Raw genomic sequence first — 23,659 nt, 5'->3', positions numbered from 1 at the left:
GTTTGTTGATGCTGGGTTCCTCACTGGCGGTTTTATGCGTGACCAAAACACAGAGGAGTCAGCAGTTAGTCTGTGCTTAGCAGTCAGAGCTTCCAATGACAGAACTAATAGATTAGTGACAGTGTCATGGACTCATGGAGATTGGGCTTTAAATCAGCACAGCATTTCAGCAACTACTTTTATTTCTTCTATTGCAGGAATGCTTTTCATGTGTTTAATTTACTTAAAATAAACAACACTGGCAATTTCCTGTAAGCCTAGAGATTGTTGAAATATGTAGCTGCTTAGACAAAATATATTTGTCATGAAGGAAAAATGCAATTGTAATAATCAGCAGGCTGGCAGTTGGTGGTTGAGGCTCAATGATGAAAATGATCTTGTGGATTTTGAGACTAGCTACTGAAAATTGTTGAGCACTGGAGAAACTGGAAGTTGAGATCTTTTCGATATAAAACAGGATTAGAATTTAATTTCATGATACTACTGACAAGAGCCAGTAGTCTCTTACTTGAACTGTTTCTGATGTTTTCCTATTGAAGCATAGAAAGCATCATCTCTCTCTGTAACTTGATTTTTGAAGGAAAAGGATGCAAATTAATGAGAATTGCTGTTCATGAACGTCTTCTATAGCTTTTTGCCTTTTTTTTAAACAAACCTTCCTTCAGCTTCATTTCTTTTTAAAGCAGTATTACAAACAGGTTTTGCTAATACAGTTGTGACATGTTTTCCAAGCTGTACTGGAGGTCAGAAACACAAAGTGATAAAAATATTTAGTTTATTCTTCTGTAGTAATGTTCTGTATTACAACTGAGAGTAATATCTTAAAAGTTGAAGAACTTTAACTTTCTTGTTTACTTTTCTCCCAGCTTGGAAGCCCAATAAGTAGAACAAATATAATACATCCACAAGTCTACGTGAGTATATATTTTCCTATTTTGAGAGCTACTTAAATAAGACTAGCATAATTCTACAAGTGAACAGGCTTTTCCATCCTTCTAGAACCTTTTCAATAGAAAGGAAACAAAAGTCAAGCAAACAAAACGAACTCTCACATCAGAACAAGTATTTAACACGACTTACCATTCCTCACCCATGTAGATGGTTGTTTGAAGAATGAATATTACATTCCAGTATGTGAATTCCAGCATGTGAGCCTATATAGAATGTGGTTTTCAGGATCGAAGTGGCAATGGCTTTGTGTAATGTAGGAGATAAAACACCACAGTAGAAGGGCAGCTAAGAGTGAAGAAAGTATGAGTATTTTCAGAAAGCTCCGCCTTAGTTTTTAGTTCTGACAGATAGGAATGATGAGTGACTTAATTATATGAGGCTTGGAATTCAAACTCCATGAATTTATAAAGTAATGTAATAGTGAGATAGCATATGAAATGTTCTTTTAGGATCTGTGTCGCTCTTATTTGAACTTGCATAATTTTGAAAAAGATAATGGAGTTAGTATTTAGAATTGCTTTTTCATAGTTAATTTTATTGTGTTTTGAGGAGGAGGTACAGGATTATAAATCATTATTATGAAACTATATATACCTTAGGTGTTGCATGTGGTTGGACTCAGTTGGCAAGGTTTTACTCCAGCAGTTATTGCTTCAAACTTGAGGTGTCCCTCTTCTAGGTATAATCATTACCTGAGCTTTTTAATGCTTTTAAATATCTTCCAGTTTTCTTCATTGCCTCCAGTTCGTGTGGTATTTGAAGTTACCATGGAAGGTAGCGCTCGGAAAGTGATAACAGTGCGCTCAGCCTTGATTGTCAAGAACAAGCTGGAAACACCAATGGAACTAAGACTAGATAGTCCTTCTGCTCCTGACAGTAAGTGTTGTGTATTCCTCCCATACCATGGGGAATCTTAAGCTTGCTCCCCAAGGAGATTCACTGTTGCCTCTAATGGTTAACAGCAAAGCAGACCCTCCTGGAGGGGAAATGGCTAATCTTAAGAAGAAGGTGATCAGCAGGGTAAGCTAGAGAACCCAGCAGGATTTTTCCTTATTGTTCAGGTAAACAGGAAAAGCTGAGACTCTAAAGACTGAACCTTATTTCTGTATGTAGCATGTTGTATCTTTTAGCAGTAGTCTAGAAGGTTTCAAGTGTTAGCATGCAAAGGTGCAATCTAGAAACGTAGTGATATGTGATCACGTACCCAAAATGTAATGAATGAGGTCTTTTTGAAATAAACATTTTCACTAAAGCATCCAAGGAAAAAGAATTTGAATTCCAGCAAGTTTTTAGTCTGTTTCCAGTTTCAGATTTACACGCCTAAATTTGCCTGCTGCCACATTGTTAATAGCACTTAAAACAACGGGTTGCTGTTTGAAACATACATAAAGTAGCTAGCGTTTTATGTTAAAACAAGGTGTGTTCCTTCAAAAATTTGAGACTTGCTATTTTAAAATTTTATGCTTTTCAGTAAAGGGGCCTGTTTTGATAGGTATATTTTCTTCTCTGGTTGCAGAACCTGTAGTTCTTCCAGCAGTTATGCCAGGAGATTCCTTTGCTATTCCATTACATCTTACATCTTGGCGTTTGCAAGCCAGGCCAAAAGGAATGGGAGTCTTTTTCTGTAAGGCTCCAATTCATTGGACTAATGTTCAGAAGACAGCAGAAGTATGCAGCAGCAAGCGCGAGTGTCATTCGATGGAGTCTGAAAATAGCCGATTTTTCAGGTAATTAAGACCTAATTATTTCTCTGTAAGCTATGTTATCTTCTGATAAATGAAATACTGTGAAAGTGAATAACAGGTATCGTGGTTTAACCCCAGCCGGCCACAAAGCACCACCCAGCCGCTTGCTCCCTCCCCCGGCCGTGGTGGGATGAGGGAGAGAATCAGAAGGGTAAAAGTGAGAAAACGCATGGGTTGAGATAAAAACAGTTTAATAGGCAAAGCAAAACAAAACAAAGAATTCATTCACTCCTTCCCATTGGCTGGCAGGTGTTCAGCCACCTACAGGAAAGCAGGGCTCCATCCCATTTAACAGTGACTTGGGACGACAAACGCCATCACTCTGAATGTCCCCCTGCCTTCCTTCCTTCTTCCCCCAGCTTTATATGCTGGGCATGACATCATATGGAACATCCCTTTGGTCAGTTGGGGTCAGCTGTCGCAGCTGTGTCCCCTCCCAGCTTCTTGTGCACCCCTGGCCCACTCGCTGGTGGGGTGGGGTGAGGAGCAGAAAAGGCCCTGACTGTGTAAGCCCTGCTCAGCAGTAACAAAAACATCCCAGTGGTATCAACACTGTTTTCAGCACAAATCCAAAACATAGCCCCGTACTAGCTACTATGAAAAAAATTAACTCTGTCCCAGCCAAAACCAGTACAACAGGAAAGAAAATACTTAGAGGTGAAAGCTTCTGCAGTTTAATGGGATGTTTTGTTTGGTCTGTTGAATAATGAGAAAGCATTGAAACGTAACTGCTATATTTCTGCAGGGCTCCTTGAAGCCCCTTTGACAGTGCCTGTTAGCAAATGTCTGAGAATACAAAGTAAGCACACTATTAATATTGTAAAAAAGAAAAGGTTAGAAAATAGAATGTGGACTTATGTTAAATTATCTGGTCTGTCTCACTAAAAATAATGAGTAGTTTGCCATAGTGTGTTCACAAATACTCATTCTTTGTTCTGAACGTCCTGTAGTCTGTTCTAAGCCCAAAAATGTCGCTGCACAGTGAGGACTTAATGGAATTTTGTAGTTACCTGATATGATGGATTTAGGGATGCTTTCAGTTTAAGAATAGAGATTATGGAAATTGTTTCAGGAAATGACCTTTGCGTACTATATAGTTACTGCTGTGTGTCACTTCCATAGTTCGTTTCTTAAGACACTGTTTTTGAACGTATCAGAGCAAGGAAAATTAATAAATTATTTAAAATGAAGGTTTACTTACTCTATTTTTTACCTTAACTAATGAAAAACTTAACTGTCAGGTGGCCAAAGCAAGGATATATCTACTGGGAAGAAGGACACGTTCAGCATTTATGTTTAAGAACATGATTATAGTTTAATAGTGAAAATCTCTTTTTAGTAATAGTTGATAACATGTTCCTGTGAGTTTATGGAAGTTGGTTTTAAAGTCGGTAATCTGTAAAAGCAATTTTGTGTTAGGTCTCTGAACAGATGAGTTTTTTCAGTGACGAGATTAATTCTTTGCTTAGAATCAGGAAACTCCTGTTGCCTTAACATTAGGCATAAATACAAAACACCTTATCATCAAACTCTAAAGTGATTATGTGGAGAACAATTCTGAATGCTGGTTTTGCTATCAGTCCTGAAGTTACAGCATGTTGTGGGGTTTGGTTCAATACACAAAGACAGGGTTCAATTATTCCATCGAGTTTATTGACTTCTTCTCATATACGTCTGCCTTCACAGGTTTTGTGTGGCTATAAAGAAAGAAAATTACCCGGATTACATGCCTTCCAACATATTTTCTGTCAGCGCTAAACAGATTTTCAGACAGCCTGGGCATACTATTTATCTCTTGCCAACAGTGGTAATCTGTAACTTGCTACCTTGTGAACTTGAGTTCTATGTTAAAGGAACGCCAATTAACGGGACGTTAAAGCCTGGCAAAGAGGCAGCATTGCACACGGCCGATACATCTCAGAACATTGAGCTTGGTAAGGTTCTTTTTCAGATGACACTTTCTGATCCTCCTAGGGGAGTACCTCATTATAACTGTTTCTTGTACAAGGAACTATGGTGCAAGAATGGAAAAATTTCAAAAATGAAAACATTTATATGATTATTTCATTGGGTTGCAGGGTTTCTTATAGTTAGTAACGAAGTGCACGCATCCAAAAAAAACCCCTAATATTACCATCATTCCCTCAAATCCGTCAGCCGTCTTGGTCTGTTCCTTATTCGGCTCTTTTCTCATTTTCCCGAGAGTGGAAGCTGGAGAGAACAGCGATAAAGAAGGGAATAAATCAAATAAGTTCCCAACGTTTTGGGTGGTTTTCCTGTTTTCTTTCTGACAGAAAAAGTTGTTGTTGAGAGTATGTATGGAATTGTTCAACACTGGCAGGACTTCTGGTGCCTAAGGCAGTAATTTGCCCTAAGCAGGGTTCTTTACAGAACTCTCTTTGCTGCTTGTGACTTAAATTGAGGCACTTCTTCATGAGGTCAGAGGTTACTACACTGGGCAGATTTAAAAGTTAATCTGGGCAAGCTGTGTGAAATATTCAGAAAGATCAAGCCATAGGAAACACGCACCTGTACGCTTATCAGAAACAAATGTTTCTGTGTGGGTGATGTTCGGGTTCGTTTTGTTTTGTTTCTGTAGGGGTATTGCTAGAAAACTTCCCAGTCTGCAAGGAGCTGTTGATTCCTCCTGGGACACAAAACTATATGGTGCGGATGCGATTGTATGATGTCAACAAACGACTGCTAAATTTGACCATAAGGATTGTGTGTCGTGCTGAAGGTTCTCTAAAAATACTCATTTCAGCGCCATATTGGTTAATCAACAAAGCAGGTAAGTTTACAGTATTTTCTTTCATAGCTGTAATCATGAACCGGGAAATAAAGATTTCATGCAGTGTTTTGCTTTGCATTCTAGCCAAGTAGTGCTTTTTAAACACTGCTTAAGAGGAATTAAAGTTGCAGGATTTTTTTTTTTTTTTTACAGTGCCAGCAGCTATTGTTTGATGAACGTTACAGCAGATAACTTAGACATTTTAGTTGCTATATTGCAGATTTTCAAACACGAGCTACTGTACCTCTAAATAAATCAACATAGATTAGATCACTGTTAAAATTGTGGTTTTCAAAGACTGAAATGCCTTGAGAAAGCAACAGGTCTAAATCGCAGTTATTCTATGCTGACACCCATTGGCACTTTCAGAGCTACAAGAACTTTTCTGCATGGACGAGACTCCACGGCTCAGGGCTGTTAATAGGTCTAGCTGTTAAACAGGTTAGATGGAGAACGCGAGGGAAGATGCATGCAGACTAATGGCTAATATTACAACCAAAATATTTTAGGTTGTTCCTTAATTTGAAGTAGCTTTTACCATTCTCATTTTAATTTGTGCAAAGGTGAAGTGCAGTTTGACACTCTGGTTTTTTTTGTGTTTACTTAAAGGATTACCACTTATCTTCAGACAAGATAATGCAAAAACAGATGCTGCAGGTCAGTTTGAAGAGCATGAGCTTGCTAGAAGCCTCAGCCCACTTCTGTTCTGTTATGCTGATAAAGAACAGCCAAACTTGTAAGTAATACCACAAGAAGAGCAGACAAGTAGGAACCTTCCAAAGTATGAAAGTAATTCACAGAGGATTGGGTGCTGATACATTAGAATGAATATCATGTAGGAAAAGTCCTTCCCTATTAAGATGACCTGTTAAGTTATTAAGTTTCGAAATACTAAAATAAGCATATTGGATCTTTAGACGTTTCCTACTGAAAACTCCTTGATTGGCTAATTCTGTTGTGTCCGCAGGCTACTCTGGTTTTATTTTGCATGTTTTGAACTCATGCTTCTTTTGTAAGAAAAATCAAAAAACTTTTTGAAGAGACATACCGAGTTGTAGAAATGACTTTGCTGCCACTAAAAGAAACCCACTCCAAACCCCTAATCCTAAACTCTGAATGTTGATAGAGAAGTAGTAGCAGGCATTTAGTAGGAAGTCCGTATGCAGCAGAGCTATTGTGATTCTGATGTAGAAGGAAATGGCAGGTTTTTGGAAAGGAAACTTTTCAGCTACTTTATCTGGCATCAAGGAGAGAACTTGCTTTTTCCATGAAAATAAGAAATAAGAACATGATTTAAAGTAAATTTCTCTGAAACGTTCTGGGATTTTTGCTCAAATGAACAACAGTTTAAATTTATCATAAAAATTTATTCCAATTTTTTTTTTCTTTTTTTCTTTCAAAGAAAAAAGACACACAGATGCTGTTGTGGTTAATCAGTCTGAAAATTACCAAGCCTTTTCCAAGAAATGGTCACTGAATCTTGACCAATATGTTAAAAGAGCTTATGGCAGAAATGCAGAATGAATAACTCAAGAAGAGATTTATTGTGGCTTCTAATGCTTTTATATTAAAACACAGGTGTTCTTTTTGTATCTGGGTATGTGTTTGGTCATCAGCATCGTGTTGATATCTGATCCTTCGTTTAAATGAGTAAATCTTTGTGTTTTCTTCTTGCCCTTAGTTGTACAATGCGGGTTGGAAAAGGAATCCATCCTGAAGGTATGCCTGGCTGGTGCCAGGGTTTCTCCCTGGATGGTGGTAGTGGTGTCAGGGCCCTGAAAGTGATCCAGCATGGAAACCGGCCAGGCCTCATTTATAACATTGGTATGTGTTGAGAGGAACGTTTGAGAAATACTGTTGAACTTGGTAAGACATGATGTCAGTGACACCAGAAACAGAACAATTACAGCAGGGCAACATATGTTGCTAAAGGTTTTTGAGGCTCCAGAGAAAATTATTAAACAAAAAATAGTATTCTAAGTATTTGTACGTCTTTATTTTGAATTTCATTAGCTTAAAAATCAATTTTCAGTTGTTTTTATTTTAACATTTCATCATTGAGTGTTAATAACTGCATTTACAAACTGTTCTTTCTGTTTCTCTGTCTTTATTCCCCCTGTATGTTACTTGAAAGTACATTTGAAATCCTACCGCATTACTGTCTTTGGTTATTTTGAGTGTCTATGTACGGTAACCGTTCAGCCATGTGCTACTTCTGCAGCTTTTGCTTTGTGGTGCCTCTGTAGGCTGACGTGGAGGAGTGCAACTTCTGTCTTCCTTGTGCTCCTAGGGTACATAAAGTACAATTTCCTCGGAAGCGTTTAGTTTTTAATGAAATGACAGTTTGGAAGTTACTCCACAGTGATTTTTGAGGAATTTTTCATATGTTTAAAAGCGGAATAATTACTTGCATTGATTTACTTGTGATTGGAAATAGTTGTTTGGTTTTTTTTTTTTTATCTTCAGTGCTTATTATCGCTAAATTGTACTTGAGAAACAGAGGGTAACAGGTGGCATAAAATTATGTTTACTGTTTAAAATAATGTTTCAAAATATGGCAGTGGTATGGCAGAAACAGTGCATCTCAGGAACCCAAGAAAAAGAATTTCTGTTATGTGAAATATATTGTGGCAGATGTCTTTTGTTTTCTCTTGTAAATAATAGCTTTATTTTTAACTTGTTTTTATTACTAGGTATTGATGTTAAAAAAGGCAGAGGCCGTTATATTGATACATGCATGGTGACATTTGCGCCCCGTTACCTATTAGACAACAAATCAACCTACAAGCTTGCCTTTGTTCAGCGCGAATTTGCCAGAGGTCGGGTAAGATGCTTCCTTTTTGTTACTTGTTATTACAACACCTGTAGTTAGTCACAGCGTCTTCTAACCCAAAAGAGCACAAACATTATACTTGAAAGCATTGTTGGCTGGTTATGAGGATCTTTCTCATTAGTCTAATACCAGCATCCACCTAACAGAAGAATTGCTGTGTTCATATTTGAGAGGTACATAGATTAATACTGTGTTTTCTAATACCTATAGGACATGTATTTACCAATTTCTCTCGCTAGGGAACATCCAATCCTGATGGCTATATCTCCACGCTTCCTGGTTCCAGCGTCGTGTTCCACTGGCCGCGGAACGATTATGATCAACTGTTATGTGTGAGACTAATGGATGTCCCAAACTGCATTTGGTCTGGGGGCTTTGAGGTCAACAAAAATAACTCGTTCCATATTAATATGAGGTAGTTATCATATATAAATCTTCTGTAGCATATTTCCATTTTTTGGTAGAAGCAGCTGTTTGACACTTATGACCGTGGGTAACGCAGATCAGAAGCCTACCTCTCTTGCACTTGTTTGTTCTTGTTCAGGGACACCCTGGGAAAATGTTACTTCTTAAGAGTAGAAATCACTCTTCAAGGAGCCACATACCGCATTGCGTTCAGTGACACAGATCAGTTACCGCCACCTTTCCGCATAGACAATTTTTCCAAGGTAAAGAGCAAAAAAGCACATTTTTTCTTTTATTTTTTAGTAAAAAAAGAAAAGTAGGAGTTCATTTATATTCACTAGAGGAGGGAGCTGGCTACCTTGTATAATGAAATAAAATGAAAGTGTGTGTAGCAAGAGGTATTTGTATATAATAAGTGTAACTTTCTGAAGTTTTAGTAAAAATTGATAGTACTCAACTACTTCATCTTGTTCAAATAATAGTGCTAATGTTGTGGCTTTCCTGAGTGCATTAAAAGTCTTACAAGGAAGATCATTATTACTGATGAGAAAATTGTGCTAGGGTGATAGTTTATAATCTGTTCTGTGTTATTTTCAGCACTTGAATAACCTGTAAAAAGAACTTGGGCTACTGCTGCCACTTCCTTTCTCTCTGTCTTTGGGCTTCCATGTCGGTGATTACAAAAATCAGAGTATTTACTTTGCGTATTTTACAGTGACTTAACTGACTGCTTTGTGATCAGAGCAGGAGACAGAGCTCTTAATAGCTATTGGTTCTCGTTCTGGATTTTGGTACTGAGCTGTTAAATAAAACTGGGCAAGTGTCTTAATTTTGGGTAGGAGGGTTTGAGATGCTACCATGGGACTAAAGACATTTTGAACCGCGGATGACTGATAAAAGCAAAGGTGACATTTCTCATGCCTTTGAGACTATCCTTAATTGAGACTCGAGTGGAAGAAAATGCATATGAAACCATTGGGGGCTGGGGTGGGAGGAGAGACCTGAATATGTTTCGGTCATCAACTTCTGAAAAATGAAAAAATTATAGCAAAAAATCTGCGTGATTAACAACTTCTGCATGAAACTAAATCCTCTGTCATAACTGTTACAGGTCCCAATTGTTTTTAATCAGCACGGTGTTGTTGAGCCACGACTATACACTGAAGTGAAGCCCATGACCTCTCTGGATTATGCATGGGATGAACCTGTTCTGCCGCCTTTTATAATGCTGACAGTTAAAGGCGCAGGCTCCTCGGAAATCGTCTGTAGCATGAATGACTTCCAAGATAGCAAGCAGCTTTACTATGAAAACTTCATTTACATTGCTGCTACATACACTTTCTCAGGGTAATTCTTTGTCTATTAGATGAAAATACGTTGAATGTTCATGATGTTCTTTGGGCTTTGTGTTCATATTCTCTTAATGGTTGCTGTTGGAAAGTTTCTTCAGATGGAGCTAAACTTTTGTCAGCCTTGTAGCTAGCAGAAGAAATGCCGAAATTCAGCTGAGTCTGGCAGTCAATAAGCTATGTATCTTACCTCATTTGGTTGTGGTAACTTAGCTTTATAGGTGCAGCTTGCCATTGTTTATTTTGTCACATAGTGAGAAAGATTTAGCATATGGCATCTGCTGTGACCCCTGATCTTAGAAGAGCAGGGATGTTTAGGGTCATGTCTGGGGGCTTAATCTCATTTGGTGGATTAAGAACACTTGACTACAGGACCTACCTGTTTTCGACGTGCGTGTGAATTTTAAACTTGCATTAGTTTATATGCTATTGAAAACAGCTCTGAGAGATTGATATGTGCTTTGTTGCTTTCCTCAATATAAGGTGGGAAATTGTCTTTGGAATTCATCTTATTTGCCTGTGAAGTTCCTAGTGGCAGTGAGAAATCAAAGCCCCTTTTAAGAATGTACTCAAATTGACAGCTTACACTGGTAATTCCAAAAATAACAAGAGGGAAAAAAAACCAATATAAGTTTTTGTCTGATTGGTTGTATTGGAAGCGTAAGTTTCCTCGATTGGATTTTGGTACAGATCTAATTCAATCTGCGGAAGCAGCTACTCTGAATAAACACGATGATGTTTTCTTGGTGTTCTAGTTTACAGGAGCCAGGTGTAAGACCAGTTGCTTCAAATAAGGATGCTGCATATGCAGAGCTTGTCCTTGATGTTTCTCCAAAGACTCAACGAGTTGTACTGAAAAAGAAGGTACCAAGACACAACTGATTTTATTAAAATGCTATTGCTGCGTGCTAAAGTAAAATTGTGTCCTGCCAGCAGGAAAAAATAAAACATTTTCATGGCAACTTTTAAAGGGTGGAGACAGACTCCACTGAAAGCAACAGGTTATTGCAATTCAGGTTGCTTGAATTATGGTGGTGCTTCCATGTAAGACTTTTATGGGGATAAGGGTAACAGAAAAGGAAATTGGAATAAAAGTAGTAAGGAACGTTGTAAATTTCTCCAAGACAACCAAGTGTGGTAATTGTATGTCGGAGGTTCTGATGAAGTTACAACGTAGGGCATGCTTCCTTTTTGGTTGTGTTGTAAGCTAAGTCTTCTATTTCTGGAGCTCTTAAGAAGTAGAAACTGTATTTAAATATTGCTGAGATTAAAAATAGCTTGTAAATACAGCTCTGCATCTAACAATGCTAACGTGGGATGCATATTCATTGAATATCAGAGTTGAATTAGAAGTTTTTATACAAACTAGTTTCTAATTCAGGGCTCTGAAGTTACACAAGTCATTCCAAGAATTATAATTCAAAGCATCTGATAGCAAAACAGAACAGAGATATTTGCTCTATACTGCTGTGTTCATTTAAATGTTGAATTTTTATGCAACAGGAGCCAGGAAAACGATCCCAGCTTTGGAGGATGACGGGCACAGGAGTGCTTTGCCATGAAGGTTCTTCAGTTCCTCATAACCCCCATAAACCTTCTCCTCGGTCTGCGGACTCTTGTATGATTTTAGATATTGCAGGTCTGGCAGCTGTCACAGATAACAGGTATTGCACACACAGTTTCTCAGGAAACTGATGTAGATTCTAACCGTGTCTTTGAAAGCATACTTAACGTGATATTCTCTGAATAAGGAAAGAAATGATTCTGAAGGCATGTGGAAGAGCTAGATTTTATCCGTCTTCGTGAACGGACCTCATGATCGTTTTTGTGACTTGGAAATATTTTTAAAAGCATGGCTAATGTATTGTCAGCAGCAGATTGTTAAAAGAGCACTTCAGAAGTGAGATTAGGAAAATGAGCTTGAACAAAATTAGAGTAAGTGTTTGGCATTAACACATCTCAAGAGTAAAACTGAGAAGTTGGGATCCTCTAAGTATTGGGTGGCATGCTTTCGTTGCAGGTACGAGCCCCTGATGTTGAGAAAGCCTGATCGACGGCGCAGCACTACCCAGACATGGAGTTTTCGTGATGGAAAGTTGACCTGTGGTATTCATGGACTTGTTGTTCAGGTCAGTATTGATTGTATGTTGAACTTGCTTGGACTGTTGCTGTTAGAGATAACAGAGGCGTTTGGGCTTAGTATTGCGGTGAACTAAAAGTTCTGAGGCCAAAGTTCAGAATACAGAGGAAACCAGATTTCTGCAAACAGCTTGTGTGGTTTAAATTCATGTTTGAAGGTTCTTACCAATTTCAAATAATTAAACTATTCATTTGAAAGTAAATAATAGTACACTGTTGCTGAAAATGAACAGTATAGTGATAAACAGGGCCTTGATATTCTAACACGTACCAAATGTGAAAGTGCTGCAGGTTGTGTCAGTTACTATCGCTGAGGAAAGCCAAGATTTGCGTATAACCAGCGCTTCTGAGAATCACGGTTCTAACATTTTAGTAATAAGAATTTTAAAAGTGGTTTGAACTGTTTGCTCTTTCTTTGTGTTCCAGGAAACTCTGACTTGCAGACAGCTAACACTTGTAAGCTATTTGATAATTCTGCCTGCTGATGTTAGAATTTGTACTCACAGACACTGGATTGCTTTTACAAATTCTAGAACTAAATATCAGAAGAATTTTGATGCTCTTCCTTTTTTTTTTTCCTAGTGTTTCAACCATATTTATCCATTGCTTACAAACAAATTCGAATGAGTTATCCTGCATATTGTTGAAATAGCAATATATGTTTGTGATGAATAATTACATTATTTCTAATGTTTTATTTTGACATAGCTGGCACAATTTATTTTTCAATGCAAATCAACCTCAACTCAGTGCAATAAGTACCTCCCTAGTGAACATGTTAGCTCTGTGATGAAAGTGAGTCTTTTATGCGCACAATGAATCTGGAATGGATCTGTAAAGTACGAAATGATAAGATCACTTTGAAAATCCTGCAAATAGGACACCATCATGTTCTACTGGAGATCATTCCCCCCCCCCCCTTCCTAAATTCCTTGTAATTTCCCCAAAACATGCGCTTCGGATATTTCTCAGCAATGACAGAAAAACAGCATCTTGGTCATTTGCTTGCTCTGTAATAGCAGGACAGTATGTGTCCTCTGTGAAACTAGAGGTATCCTGCAGAAACCAATTTTTGAAGTTTCAGATGCTTGTTCTGATACAAGCAAAGAAGAAAAAGTACAGAAAATAATCCTAAGGCTTCACAATAACCTTTTAAGACTGTATTTGTAGTTCTGTTCTGATTAATTTTAAAGGAATGTAGTAGCCGTAAAAGAAGGTTCCAGCCTCCAGAACAGATACAGTAAGGACAGCAGCAATGTGGTGTCCCTTTGCCACCTTTAATGCTATGTTTCAATTCTAATACTAAAAAACAGATCTAGAGAAAAATATTTTACTTAGTCCCATGATGTTGCACGGATCATTTTGTGATCAAATTACTGTAGCTTAGTAAGTTACTACTTGTCAGTTTGAAGCAACCAAAAAGCCCTGCGTTGCTGTTTTAAGGTGTTTACTCAGTAAGGATTTACATTCTCATCTGCAGATCCAGAGTTCATCTTTTAAAAAGCTTTCTGTCATTTTGAAAATATTTTCAGGAAGGTCTTCCCGTGTTCGATCATGATATGATAGCTTCAGTTTCTGAACGTGCAGCGGGAATACTTAATATCTTGGCCAATTGATCTTGGCCAATTGATCTTGGCTGTTTCTTCTAGCTGCCAAGCTGATTAAACATGAGTTACCAGAAGCTTTAGTAATATCAAGTAAAATGCTGCTGGGCTGCTTTTCTTTTAGTTCTGAAGAGTAAGAAATGTGTTAATTTCCCTCACACCCAGACTACTCACTCTGGGATGGAGTCTCAGATGACTTTGTTCTTGAGCTGTCTAAGGAGAGGAAAGTAAAAGACACTGTTCAATCAATGTATGTAAATAGTTATCTGAAGCCTTTACCTATCACTTAATTTTTTTTTCCTTACTCATTTCTTTCTCCAGGCAAAGGGAGGAATACGAGGTCTTCATGATGGAGCAGAAGTTGTTCTTGGTCCTGATACTTCACTTGAACTTTTGGGGCCTGTTCCACCTGAACAGCAGTTCATAAACCAGAAGATGAGGCCTGGGTCGGGAGTACTAGCTGTTAGAGTCATCCCCGATGGGCCAACTAGGGTTCTACAGGTGAAAGTCCTTCATTACCTAGAATCTGGTTTCATTATTTGCTTGTACGTGAAATACCTTTTTCTGTATTGCATCTCTAAATTCTTATAAAAAGTTAACTGTCTAATGATATGAAGGGGGAGGGGAATATCATGAAACAGAAATAATTACAAGAAAAGTTTTCATTGTGTTTGTTTTTAAAAAAAGAATGATTTTATAAGGTAAGACAATATAGCTGTAATTTATAAATAGGAGAGTGATCATTGTAGTAATTTATTTGTTTATCAGATAACGGATTTTAACCAACGTAGAAATGATCGTTTATCCAGTGAAGGAGATGAACTTCCAGTTACAGAACAAGATCTACGCAAGTTAAAAAATCCAGATACAGAGCAGGAATTAGAAGTAAGATACTACAACTAGTATCTGTCTCTTTTATTTAGCCTTTTCCTTTCTAGATTTTAGAGGGGGGTTGGAGGGGTTGTTCATCAGCTTTTCCCCATGATGACCTCTTGTTATGAACTTGTAGATTTTCCTGCTAAAACTCCTCATTCTTAGAAGTTGGGTTTATATGTCTTAACACCACACTTAACACTCACCATCAGTGAGCTGTTTGGCCTCTCTGGAGATGAGTCTAAAAAAATAACTTCTTTGCAGAAGTATGTATTCAGTATCACAGGTGTTTTCAGTGTTGGTTTGTTAGTGTTTGTTTGTTTTTTTCTCTTCAAATATTTCTTTCTCAGGTGCTTGTGAAACTGGAAGGTGGAATAGGATTGTCTCTGGTCAACAAAGTTCCTGAAGAGCTAGTCTTTGCAAGCCTCACAAGAATTAATGTCCACTACACACAACTGTCGACAAGTCAGGTGCTAGAGCTCAGTGTGCAAGACATACAGGTATTTGCCATTTTGAAAGGAATTTATTTGTTCGTGGGTCTTCTGTAGTTTTTGTTGTCATAATAGGCTTGAAAAACGTTTACAGCTGTTACTGAGATTTCAATTCCTGAATATCATAGAAGTTTCATTTAACATCCGTGTTTCCTTTTTTCACTGTTCTCTACTTAGTAATAGTTGAGACAATGATGTATGGTATTGCATGCTGTTGATTTCTATTAGGCAAGTGAGAATCTTTTTTATTTTGTTTCTCCCTTCCTGGTTTTTGGCTCTTTGTCATTGCATAACAAAAAAAGCAGCTACTGAAAGCAGAAGTCCTAATGCTGGTAGTTCCACAGTATAAATCATAGAATCATAGACAAATAAGACAAATATAAACCTCTCATATTTTTTTCAACTAGATTTTGTTTCCAACTTTGCCGAGTTTTGCCTTTACCTTTGTTTTCAGTTCAGTCTTCAGAAATTCAGAATTCACAAGTTAAACTGAAGACTGTAAAGACTGTTTTTATTCTACTGAAAAAAAGTCCTCTAAATTACTAGAATTCTGTTCCCAATATGTAAGATTTCCTCAGAAGGGGAATTGTGTGTACGGATGTAGATTACATGAGATAAATGGATACTTACATGCATCAGTCAAACTTAAATGCAGGAGTAGCTTAACTCCACTGTTGTTTAATATTTTTGGCTGTGTTTTTTGAAAAAGGAAAAAAAGTCACAGAGAACATAGCAATTTTGTTATAGGTTTTGTTTGTTGGTAGCTATAACCACTGTTTTTAATGGAGGACATTTCTGAATATTTTTTGGTATGGTCTCAGTGGTGATCAATAACCAAGTATGTTCAGGATCTCACTGGCTCAGGGACCATGTATTTCTGAAAGCTTTTAAGTCCTCAGAGAAACAGGATCAATTTTGCTGTTTATTGTCACCTATTCAGATTTTGTCATCTGTCTTGTCCACTCTGTAGGTGGACAACCAGCTTATTGGCACCACACAACCTTTTATGCTCTTTCTGACACCTAAGATGAGTGAAAATGAACCCGCGGAGACTGGGCCTGCAGTGCAAGTAAATGCGGTGAAATTTCCCAGTAAAAACGCGCTGACTGATATATACAAGGTAAACCACAGTCTTCTGTTTGTGCCATGCAGGTATTGCTCTGTTCAAATGACCTTTCCTGTTCCTAATTTTTACTAGTAATCTGAATTAAATAATTTGTGAAATCCACTTTGTTGAATTAATACTGAGTCTTAAAGGATGCTCTATCCACCTTCTCATGTTCATTGTGTTTAAAGCTGCAGTACGGTGGTGAACAGGATAATATGTTCAAAAATAGAACAAATTAGGCCTGACCCCTGTTTGTTCATGTCTGTGACCTTACTTTTCAAGCCAATTATTCTCACCTCAGGATTGACAGGTACCATTGTAGTGTGGTGAACCAGAATATCTATGTTATGCTTTTCACGAGTTGTGTACAAGGCTATTACTTCTCTCTGATAAGCAGTCACCTTGCAGCACAAAGCCTGTTCTGGTACTGCAGCTATTGATGTTGTTTGGAAATTTATCCACCAACTGTGGTTTGCGTTGTGAGAGCAAAACTGAGTTGGTTATCAAGACCTATTTTCTCACTTGGAATCTTCACCCATGTATTTTGACACTATTTTGAAGAACAGCTGGTTTTGATGTTGGAAAATGGCTAAGCATCAGATTCTGAAGTGTTAGTATTAGGTAATGAAGCACAATACCTTCCAAAAAATTGAAACAATCATCACTAGTTGTAGGTAAGTGAAGAAAATTGCCAAAGACATTTTGAAGGTGGGAACCTTACTATGAATCCATTCCAGTGAAAATAGTCCGTTGAAAGAGAACACATTTTCCTATTTAATGGCTTACATGGATCTTATTTCTAGTGTTAATACTGTAAACTGAGACTTGTTTATCTTTGTAGCATCTGATGATCACTGCTCGAAAGTTCACAGTTCAAATTGAGGAGAAACTACTTCTGAAGCTATTGAGTTTCTTTGGCTATGATCAGTCTGAATCAGGTATAGTATAAAATTACAAAGACCAGTTCTACAGCATACAGAAGTATTACGATCTTTGCATATAAAATAAGTTCAAAACGCCTAGGAAACTCTTAGCTGCTTGGAAGCTTCCACTGTTGAACAGAAAGCTGGAAAGCTACTGCCTCAATGGCCCCTATAAAGCTGTTCACGTATGTTGAGCTTGGTACAGTATTCAGGTAATGACCCATGTAACGTGCTATTGTCCAGTACACAGTGGCTGAGCTCAGCCTCTGTGGGAAGGAGCTTAGTATTCATCTTCAGTTCCTGTCTCTGGATTCATCTAAATTGGGATAAAATAAATTGTGTTATTAATTTAGCAAGCCACTTTGTTTAGTAATGTTTGTTTATTTAAACCCAAGGCTAGAAATGGGATCTCTGTTCATTTGTTCCTTGGGCAGTTCCTCTTGCTTAACTGAAGGAAAATTTTGGCTGTCTGACTTTTTAGTTGTGGCATCCATACCCCGGGCTTTAATTTTAATGTAAGTTTTCCTTATTCAGTGAGGCAAGACAGAGCTCTTGAATCTTCTAATCTCATAGATGTTGTTCTAATCCTTCTGTTGTAGGGCTTATCTGTACTTTGGAAACTTTCTGAAATGTCTGTTTTGGAGTGGCAATTGAAAAAGTCACTTTTATTATGCAGTAGGGTGTGTAGTGTTATATAATGAAATAACTGTTGCAGGAAAAAACTATTTTTGGCATGATTCCAAATGTGGGCAAGCCTGCAAATGATGCTCAAGAGTGCTGTGTCTGGCTAATCCACAGTATTTTCTGACTTGTCTCTGAAAAAATACAAGTATTACGTTTCCCAGTTTCACAGAGGACTTAGATTTGTAGCGATGAAGAAGAAAGAAAGATTTTGAGTTTTGCTCTTATGCTGTTTACTAATCTGTCCTTTGTTGTGGTTTACCCTGATGCTTTTGCTGTGTTTTTGTTTCCTTACCCACTGTACCCTCTCTGTAGTTTATCCACTGATGCTGATGATGTCATCCAAGATTCAGACAAAAATTATTTTGTCATTTACATTCAGCATGTTTAATTGTTCAACCTGAGTTCATAAGACTTTTGTCATCTTTCGTCTTTCCCCCTGCCTTCTCACACCAGCAAGATGCTTTTAGAAATAACATGTGAACCTGTTAGCGTCAGCCAAATTTGGCTCACTCTGTACATAAATTGATGTATTGAATGTCTTCCAGGTAGGCATTCTGTCCATTCTGTAGTGATAATTGAACAGATTGCCAGCTTTGCTTGCTTTGTACATTATATTGATAGTTGCGTGTGTAAGGAAGTATAGAGAAAGTAGAGAGGAAAACATATTTTAAGACCACAGCTACGCAGTAGGAAACATTGCATAGTTACCTTTGTATCACCTTGCTTCCGTATGCTGAAATATCAATTAGAAGTGAGATTAAAAGCTCAAATAACTTAAACTATGCACTTGGATGACTTTTTTTTATCTAGCTACAAATACATTCAGGTTTGAGAGATGCAGGCAGATCTGAAAAAGATTCTCGAGCCTCAAAGGTCAACTTCATGTCACAAGGCATGAGTAATTTTGCTGGCTACACTAGCAGTCGCACATACTTTTTATTTGTACAGAGAAACTATTAACTCTTTACAGAGTATGCATTCATAACCCCGTATTTATTTATATATAATCTATTCTGATTCCTATGTTTTGTCTGGATGCAGAGGTTGAAAAGCATGATGAAAACCTCCATGAAAAGGTTGTTGAACAAGGTGGAGGACAAAAGCGATACTACTTTGAAAATCTGAAAATTAGTGTGCCTCAAATAAAATTGAGTGTCTTCACTTCCAACAAGCTACCTTTGGATCTCAAGGTACGCCAACGCATTCACAGAGTGCGCTTCCAAGTAAAGAAATTCTATTGTAGGAGGAAAAGGGGAACAGAAACTTTAACTTACTACTATTAATTTCCATTTACTCTTCCATTATTTAAATTACAAGTAATAGAAGTTTCAATAACTTCTGTGGTTTAATTTGCATAATTTCCAGTCTCTTCTGTAATATTCTGTCATTTTTGTGATTTCAGTTGAAGCACAGCCAGCTTCACCTACTAACTCACTACTTTAAAAGGATCTTAGTTACATCAATGGTAAAGAGGTTTAAAGGGAATGACTATCATATGGGAGGGCTGAGGTGAGGGTGAAGAAAAATAAGTTACTCAACTTAGGGAGCAGAAATACAGGACAACTCTGAGTGTTTCCATCCAATAAATGTTGTTTCATTGGAATTGGAGGGTTTGCATGAGCACTGTGCAATTCGGTTCAATATTAAAGTTAATTCAGATTGAATATGGACTTAAACAGGTAGAAAATCTGGTCCTTTTCATGTGGTAATAAATGTTCTGGCACAGTCGTTCAAACGAACCAGGGATTCCAAATTATAGCAAGAAGATAATCTCGTCCAGTATTCCCAACTTGTGTGGTGGGACCTTCCTGGACATAATAAGGTGGCAACAGTCAGCAATACTTCAGTTCCCTCTGAGCTAACACAACCAATGTCCTCCAAGGTGGGGGAACAAAACCAGCCAACCAAACCATAAAACACCCTCCCCACTGTGGAGGAACTGAGCTGCTGCCTGTTCAACCTGTGTGTTCAAAAAACAAAATTGAGACGCTGACCAGGCTTTTTTGTGCCCTTGATATTATGGACATTAAGATGTGCAAGCTTTTAAAGAAGTTTAGTTTTGTGGAACAAGTGTATATCATGCAGTCCTACCAAGATGACCCATCAGTCCTTCATTCTTGTGTTGCTTTTACCAAATCCTTGTGCAAAGGAGGACAATTCAATAGCTAGCTGTAATATTCCTTACCATTCAACATCATCAGCAGTGTCTTGAATGTGTTTCCACTTTAGCTTCAACACAAAAATGCTTATCATCTGATTATCCCAAATTTAGAGAGAAAAAACAGTGTTAGTAGTGAGTGGTTTTAAGGAACTAGTAACGTGCACTGTTCTGTTTGGATTTCCTACCGCCTTTGGTATATGATTGCACATGGATATGTCTTGGCAGCTGCCAGCATTGTTCCCAAGAGAAAACTCAGCGTATACATTTTTTCTCCCCTAATGATAACAGTTGCTGACTGTATTCTGTATATTAACTTGCACAGAAAGAGTTCCATTCAGTTTTGTAGCAGAGGAGAGTTCAGGGTAGGAGGGAGAGAATAATCACAGTAGAGCCTTTGTAGAGCTTTTTCTAACTACCTCTAATGTTTCTGGCTTGGACATTGCTGTCTGGTAATTTGGTGTAGACAGATTATTTTTATTAGGTACCAGTATTAACAAAGTTGCCTTATATAATATCTGATAGTTAAACAGGAAATTACTTCCTACCCAAGTGAATAATGAGGACTACTCTAGTTAGTCATCCATTTACTGAAAAAATAAATAGGTCCTTTCTTACTTGCAAACTTAAATCAGACCTGTAATTTAGCTTAATTGCCTGCAGATGGCAGAAAAACTCGTATTACTTACTACCAATCATGCTTTAGTGATTAATGTAGAAAGATATAACACAAGTTTCAGGCTTCTTGCCTTCTTCAGATTTTCTGATGTTGGTGACTGTGCAGATGCCATTATCAAGACCTGAAATAGAGGCAATCTCTGTCTGTCTTAAAAGATTAGTTTTCTTGTTAATTTTTCCAAAATTGTTTTATTTATGTGTGTGTGGATATATAGATGTATAGCTTGTTCGCCTTAAATATGTTTTTGATGTATAGATTGCACAGGTTGCAGGTGGCCCATGGGCTAATTACTGTCTTAGTTTTCTTCCTTGAAAATAATTGAAAAAGCTGGTTTAAAGAATTTCAGTACACCATATAATGTTAAGAGATGAGCCTCAGGCTTACAGGAAATTATGTATGTTGTTCCAGCTCATCCCGACACTTAATCCATTCATAGAACTTCAGCAGGGTGGAAAATACCCAGCTTTGTCTTCACTATGTATCAAGGAAATTCATTTAGGGTTCAGTTTAATTGAACATTAGAGCAGTTACAGCAAAGCGCTAAGCATGGAATCTTAAATACATTTTGTTTTGCAATGTTCCTATCAAGTGTAGGAAACAGATTGCATCAGGAGGAGTGTTTAGTGACTGTCTGGTTACTGAAGAAATGCAGTTCTAATAATTGCTCATTGCTTACAAGTAAAAGGTTTACGGAGTGATGGCCCTCTATATCAAAGTGTCTAAATGGCAGTGGTAAACTACTCCAGCAGCTTCAGATAATTTTGGTTTGTTACCCATTTAAAGATTAATTAATTTGGGTGCTGTGAATGAGAAGTAGAGAGAAAAATTAAAGTAGTGATATCTTTTCTTTAATTAGGCATTGAAAAGCACACTGGGATTTCCTCTAATCCGATTTGAAGATGCTGTGATTGATCTGGATCCTTTCACTAGGGTCCATCCATATGAAACGCGGGAGTTTATCATTAATGACATTCTGAAACACTTTCAAGAGGTAAGTGTCATACAGATTTTGTGGCTGGGGCTGAACTTCTCTTGGTTGATGAGCTCTCTACTGAGGGTGGGAGAACTCTTTCTTGACTATTTACTTAAGTGTTAGTGCTGTATCGCTTCTTTGGTGTACGGAGAAATAGTATCACACGCTTCTAAGAATACACTGCGTTTTAAGATGAAACTATTGCTGATCTTACTGGTATTTGTGTGTTTCTTCAGTACAACTGTCTGGTTTTGTATATGCTTTTTTTGCGGGTGGGACTTTTCTTTTAATCAACCTTGCTGGTGTTAATGTGATCCCTAAGTGGTATTTCATTCTTTCTGTTGATTTTACAGGAGCTGCTTAGTCAGGCAGCAAGGATTCTAGGGTCGGTGGATTTCCTTGGCAACCCTATGGGTCTGTTGAATGATGTTTCAGAAGGTGTTACTGGACTTATAAAATACGGCAATGTTGGTGGTCTCATAAGAAACGTCACACATGGCGTATCAAACTCTGCTGCAAAGGTAATAATTATGATATTAAAGTTTGCTAAAACAATAAGCAAAAAATAGTCAGGAAACAAGTCAAATAGAATTATTGACCATCTTTAAATTGCTTCACGTCCTGTTTGTTTTGTAAAAATTGTGTTTGAAGTGTACTTTTTTTTTTTTAAACACTTTATATATACACTTCAAGGATGCCAGAAACCCTGCAGGAGTCAATGAAACCACTCAAGGCCTTATTCTTGATATACATACATTTTGCAGATTGAATGCAGCAGTTACCCAGAGTGAGAACTAAAATGTTGCTCAGGTGTGGCGTCATCTCCTATGTGCAAATGAACAAAGGTATATTATATTATGTATATGAGAGAAAGAGCGTGCATTATAGACATGGGGAGTATTTAAGGGGTTATTTAGTGTAACAGGAGTTGTTAACTTATTTCTGGAAAGTGATTAAGCTGATGTAGCTGATGTGAATATCAATTATTATGCTAACGCTTGAGTTATTTTTTTTTTCCTATGCCCCATAGCAACAAACTAAGGAATTCCTAGATTGCTATGCATTTATCTTTAGTTTAATTCCAAAGTCTCTGCATGATGAACATTCTTCTGTCCTTCCTGATAACGACTGAGAAAATTCAATTATATCAGTGTTATCAGTGAAAATAACTATCTTTAGTGCCTGAGAGAGGTATGATCTGAGACAGCAGCCAAAAATAGGAAGTGGTTTTGATCATGGTTGATACTGTCCTTGATACTGAACAAACATATTTTTCATTATGTACATGGTGTGTCAACACGTACTGTAAATGAACTTTGTGATCACGGGTAGAACTGGAATAATGCTTTCTTCACGTAAGGACGTGTTGTTAAAATTTGGTTTTGTGAAAATTCTTTACTTCCTATTATTTTCATTTTCCAAACCGGTAAGTTTGTACATGTATATTATCATGCTTCATCCTTTCACAACCTATTCAACTTATTTGTATACAAGGAAATCTACTTTTTTCCCCACTTTAGTGGGAAAAGGTAATTCAGAAGATGAGAAAGGTGAAACGTAGAGCTTGCATAATTACAGATAGCTCAAGACTAACGTCATCAAACCTACTTAAACTGCCATAGAGATCCCCAGTCCATCACCAAGTGCATAGCTGTGAGCATATCTAACCCAGATAGTTGAACCCTGAGGAAAGATGACCTACACTTCCTCTGTCATAATTATCTTGTTGCCAGCATTAGCCCGTTTTGGACAATTTCAAGAAATTCAAACAAAATACCATGTCGTTGATATTCCTCTCTTAATCCTGTGCTAGGCGATTCTGTGATTATCAGTGCTGCAAACACAAGCTTATCCCAGCAATCTGGTAGAAGACTTGCTGAGCTTCTGTAAGGCGGTATCCATCTGTGCAAACGAGTCTTTTTGTCCATACTTGCTACTCGTGGTTCTAGTCTC

The 23,659-nt window shown here is 37.6% G+C and overlaps 1 protein-coding gene across 10 annotated transcripts in view; it reads left to right on the top strand.

Moving 5' to 3' along the window:
- The window catches only part of VPS13D (vacuolar protein sorting 13 homolog D), a 110,759-nt gene that overhangs the window by 46,820 nt on the left and 40,280 nt on the right, over positions 1-23,659 (top strand). For 8 of the 10 annotated variants that reach the window (XR_015704307.1, XR_015704308.1, XR_015704309.1 and 5 more), the window contains 22 exons: positions 867-914; positions 1,677-1,827; positions 2,468-2,678; positions 4,383-4,630; positions 5,296-5,487; positions 6,097-6,223; positions 7,169-7,311; positions 8,181-8,311; positions 8,560-8,735; positions 8,865-8,988; positions 9,837-10,072; positions 10,830-10,938; positions 11,578-11,738; positions 12,095-12,203; positions 14,139-14,318; positions 14,586-14,702; positions 15,041-15,190; positions 16,152-16,301; positions 17,131-17,227; positions 18,938-19,086; positions 21,590-21,724; positions 22,060-22,227. Coding sequence is in view for 6 of the 10 variants with exons in the window: in XM_087755417.1 (XP_087611543.1) it covers positions 867-914; positions 1,677-1,827; positions 2,468-2,678; positions 4,383-4,630; positions 5,296-5,487; positions 6,097-6,223; positions 7,169-7,311; positions 8,181-8,311; positions 8,560-8,735; positions 8,865-8,988; positions 9,837-10,072; positions 10,830-10,938; positions 11,578-11,738; positions 12,095-12,203; positions 14,139-14,318; positions 14,586-14,702; positions 15,041-15,190; positions 16,152-16,301; positions 17,131-17,227; positions 18,938-19,086; positions 21,590-21,724; positions 22,060-22,227 (3,312 nt within the window). In the remaining 4 variants the exon portion in view is untranslated. Of the gene's footprint in view, positions 1-866; positions 915-1,676; positions 1,828-2,467; positions 2,679-4,382; positions 4,631-5,295; positions 5,488-6,096; positions 6,224-7,168; positions 7,312-8,180; positions 8,312-8,559; positions 8,736-8,864; positions 8,989-9,836; positions 10,073-10,829; positions 10,939-11,577; positions 11,739-12,094; positions 12,204-14,138; positions 14,363-14,585; positions 14,703-15,000; positions 15,191-16,151; positions 16,302-17,130; positions 17,228-18,937; positions 19,087-21,589; positions 21,725-22,059; positions 22,228-22,470; positions 22,552-23,659 lie in introns of all 10 variants that reach the window. The other 2 variants (XR_015704310.1, XM_087755421.1) reach the window with 2 other exon arrangements.

This window comes from Nipponia nippon, unplaced genomic scaffold, assembly GCF_047370975.1.
Source record: "Nipponia nippon isolate SJK-2023a ecotype South Korea unplaced genomic scaffold, ASM4737097v1 scaffold_19, whole genome shotgun sequence".
Taxonomy (NCBI): domain Eukaryota; kingdom Metazoa; phylum Chordata; class Aves; order Pelecaniformes; family Threskiornithidae; genus Nipponia; species Nipponia nippon.
The sequence above is the reverse complement of the archived record's forward strand: the minus strand, read 5'-3'. Positions and strand labels throughout refer to the sequence as shown.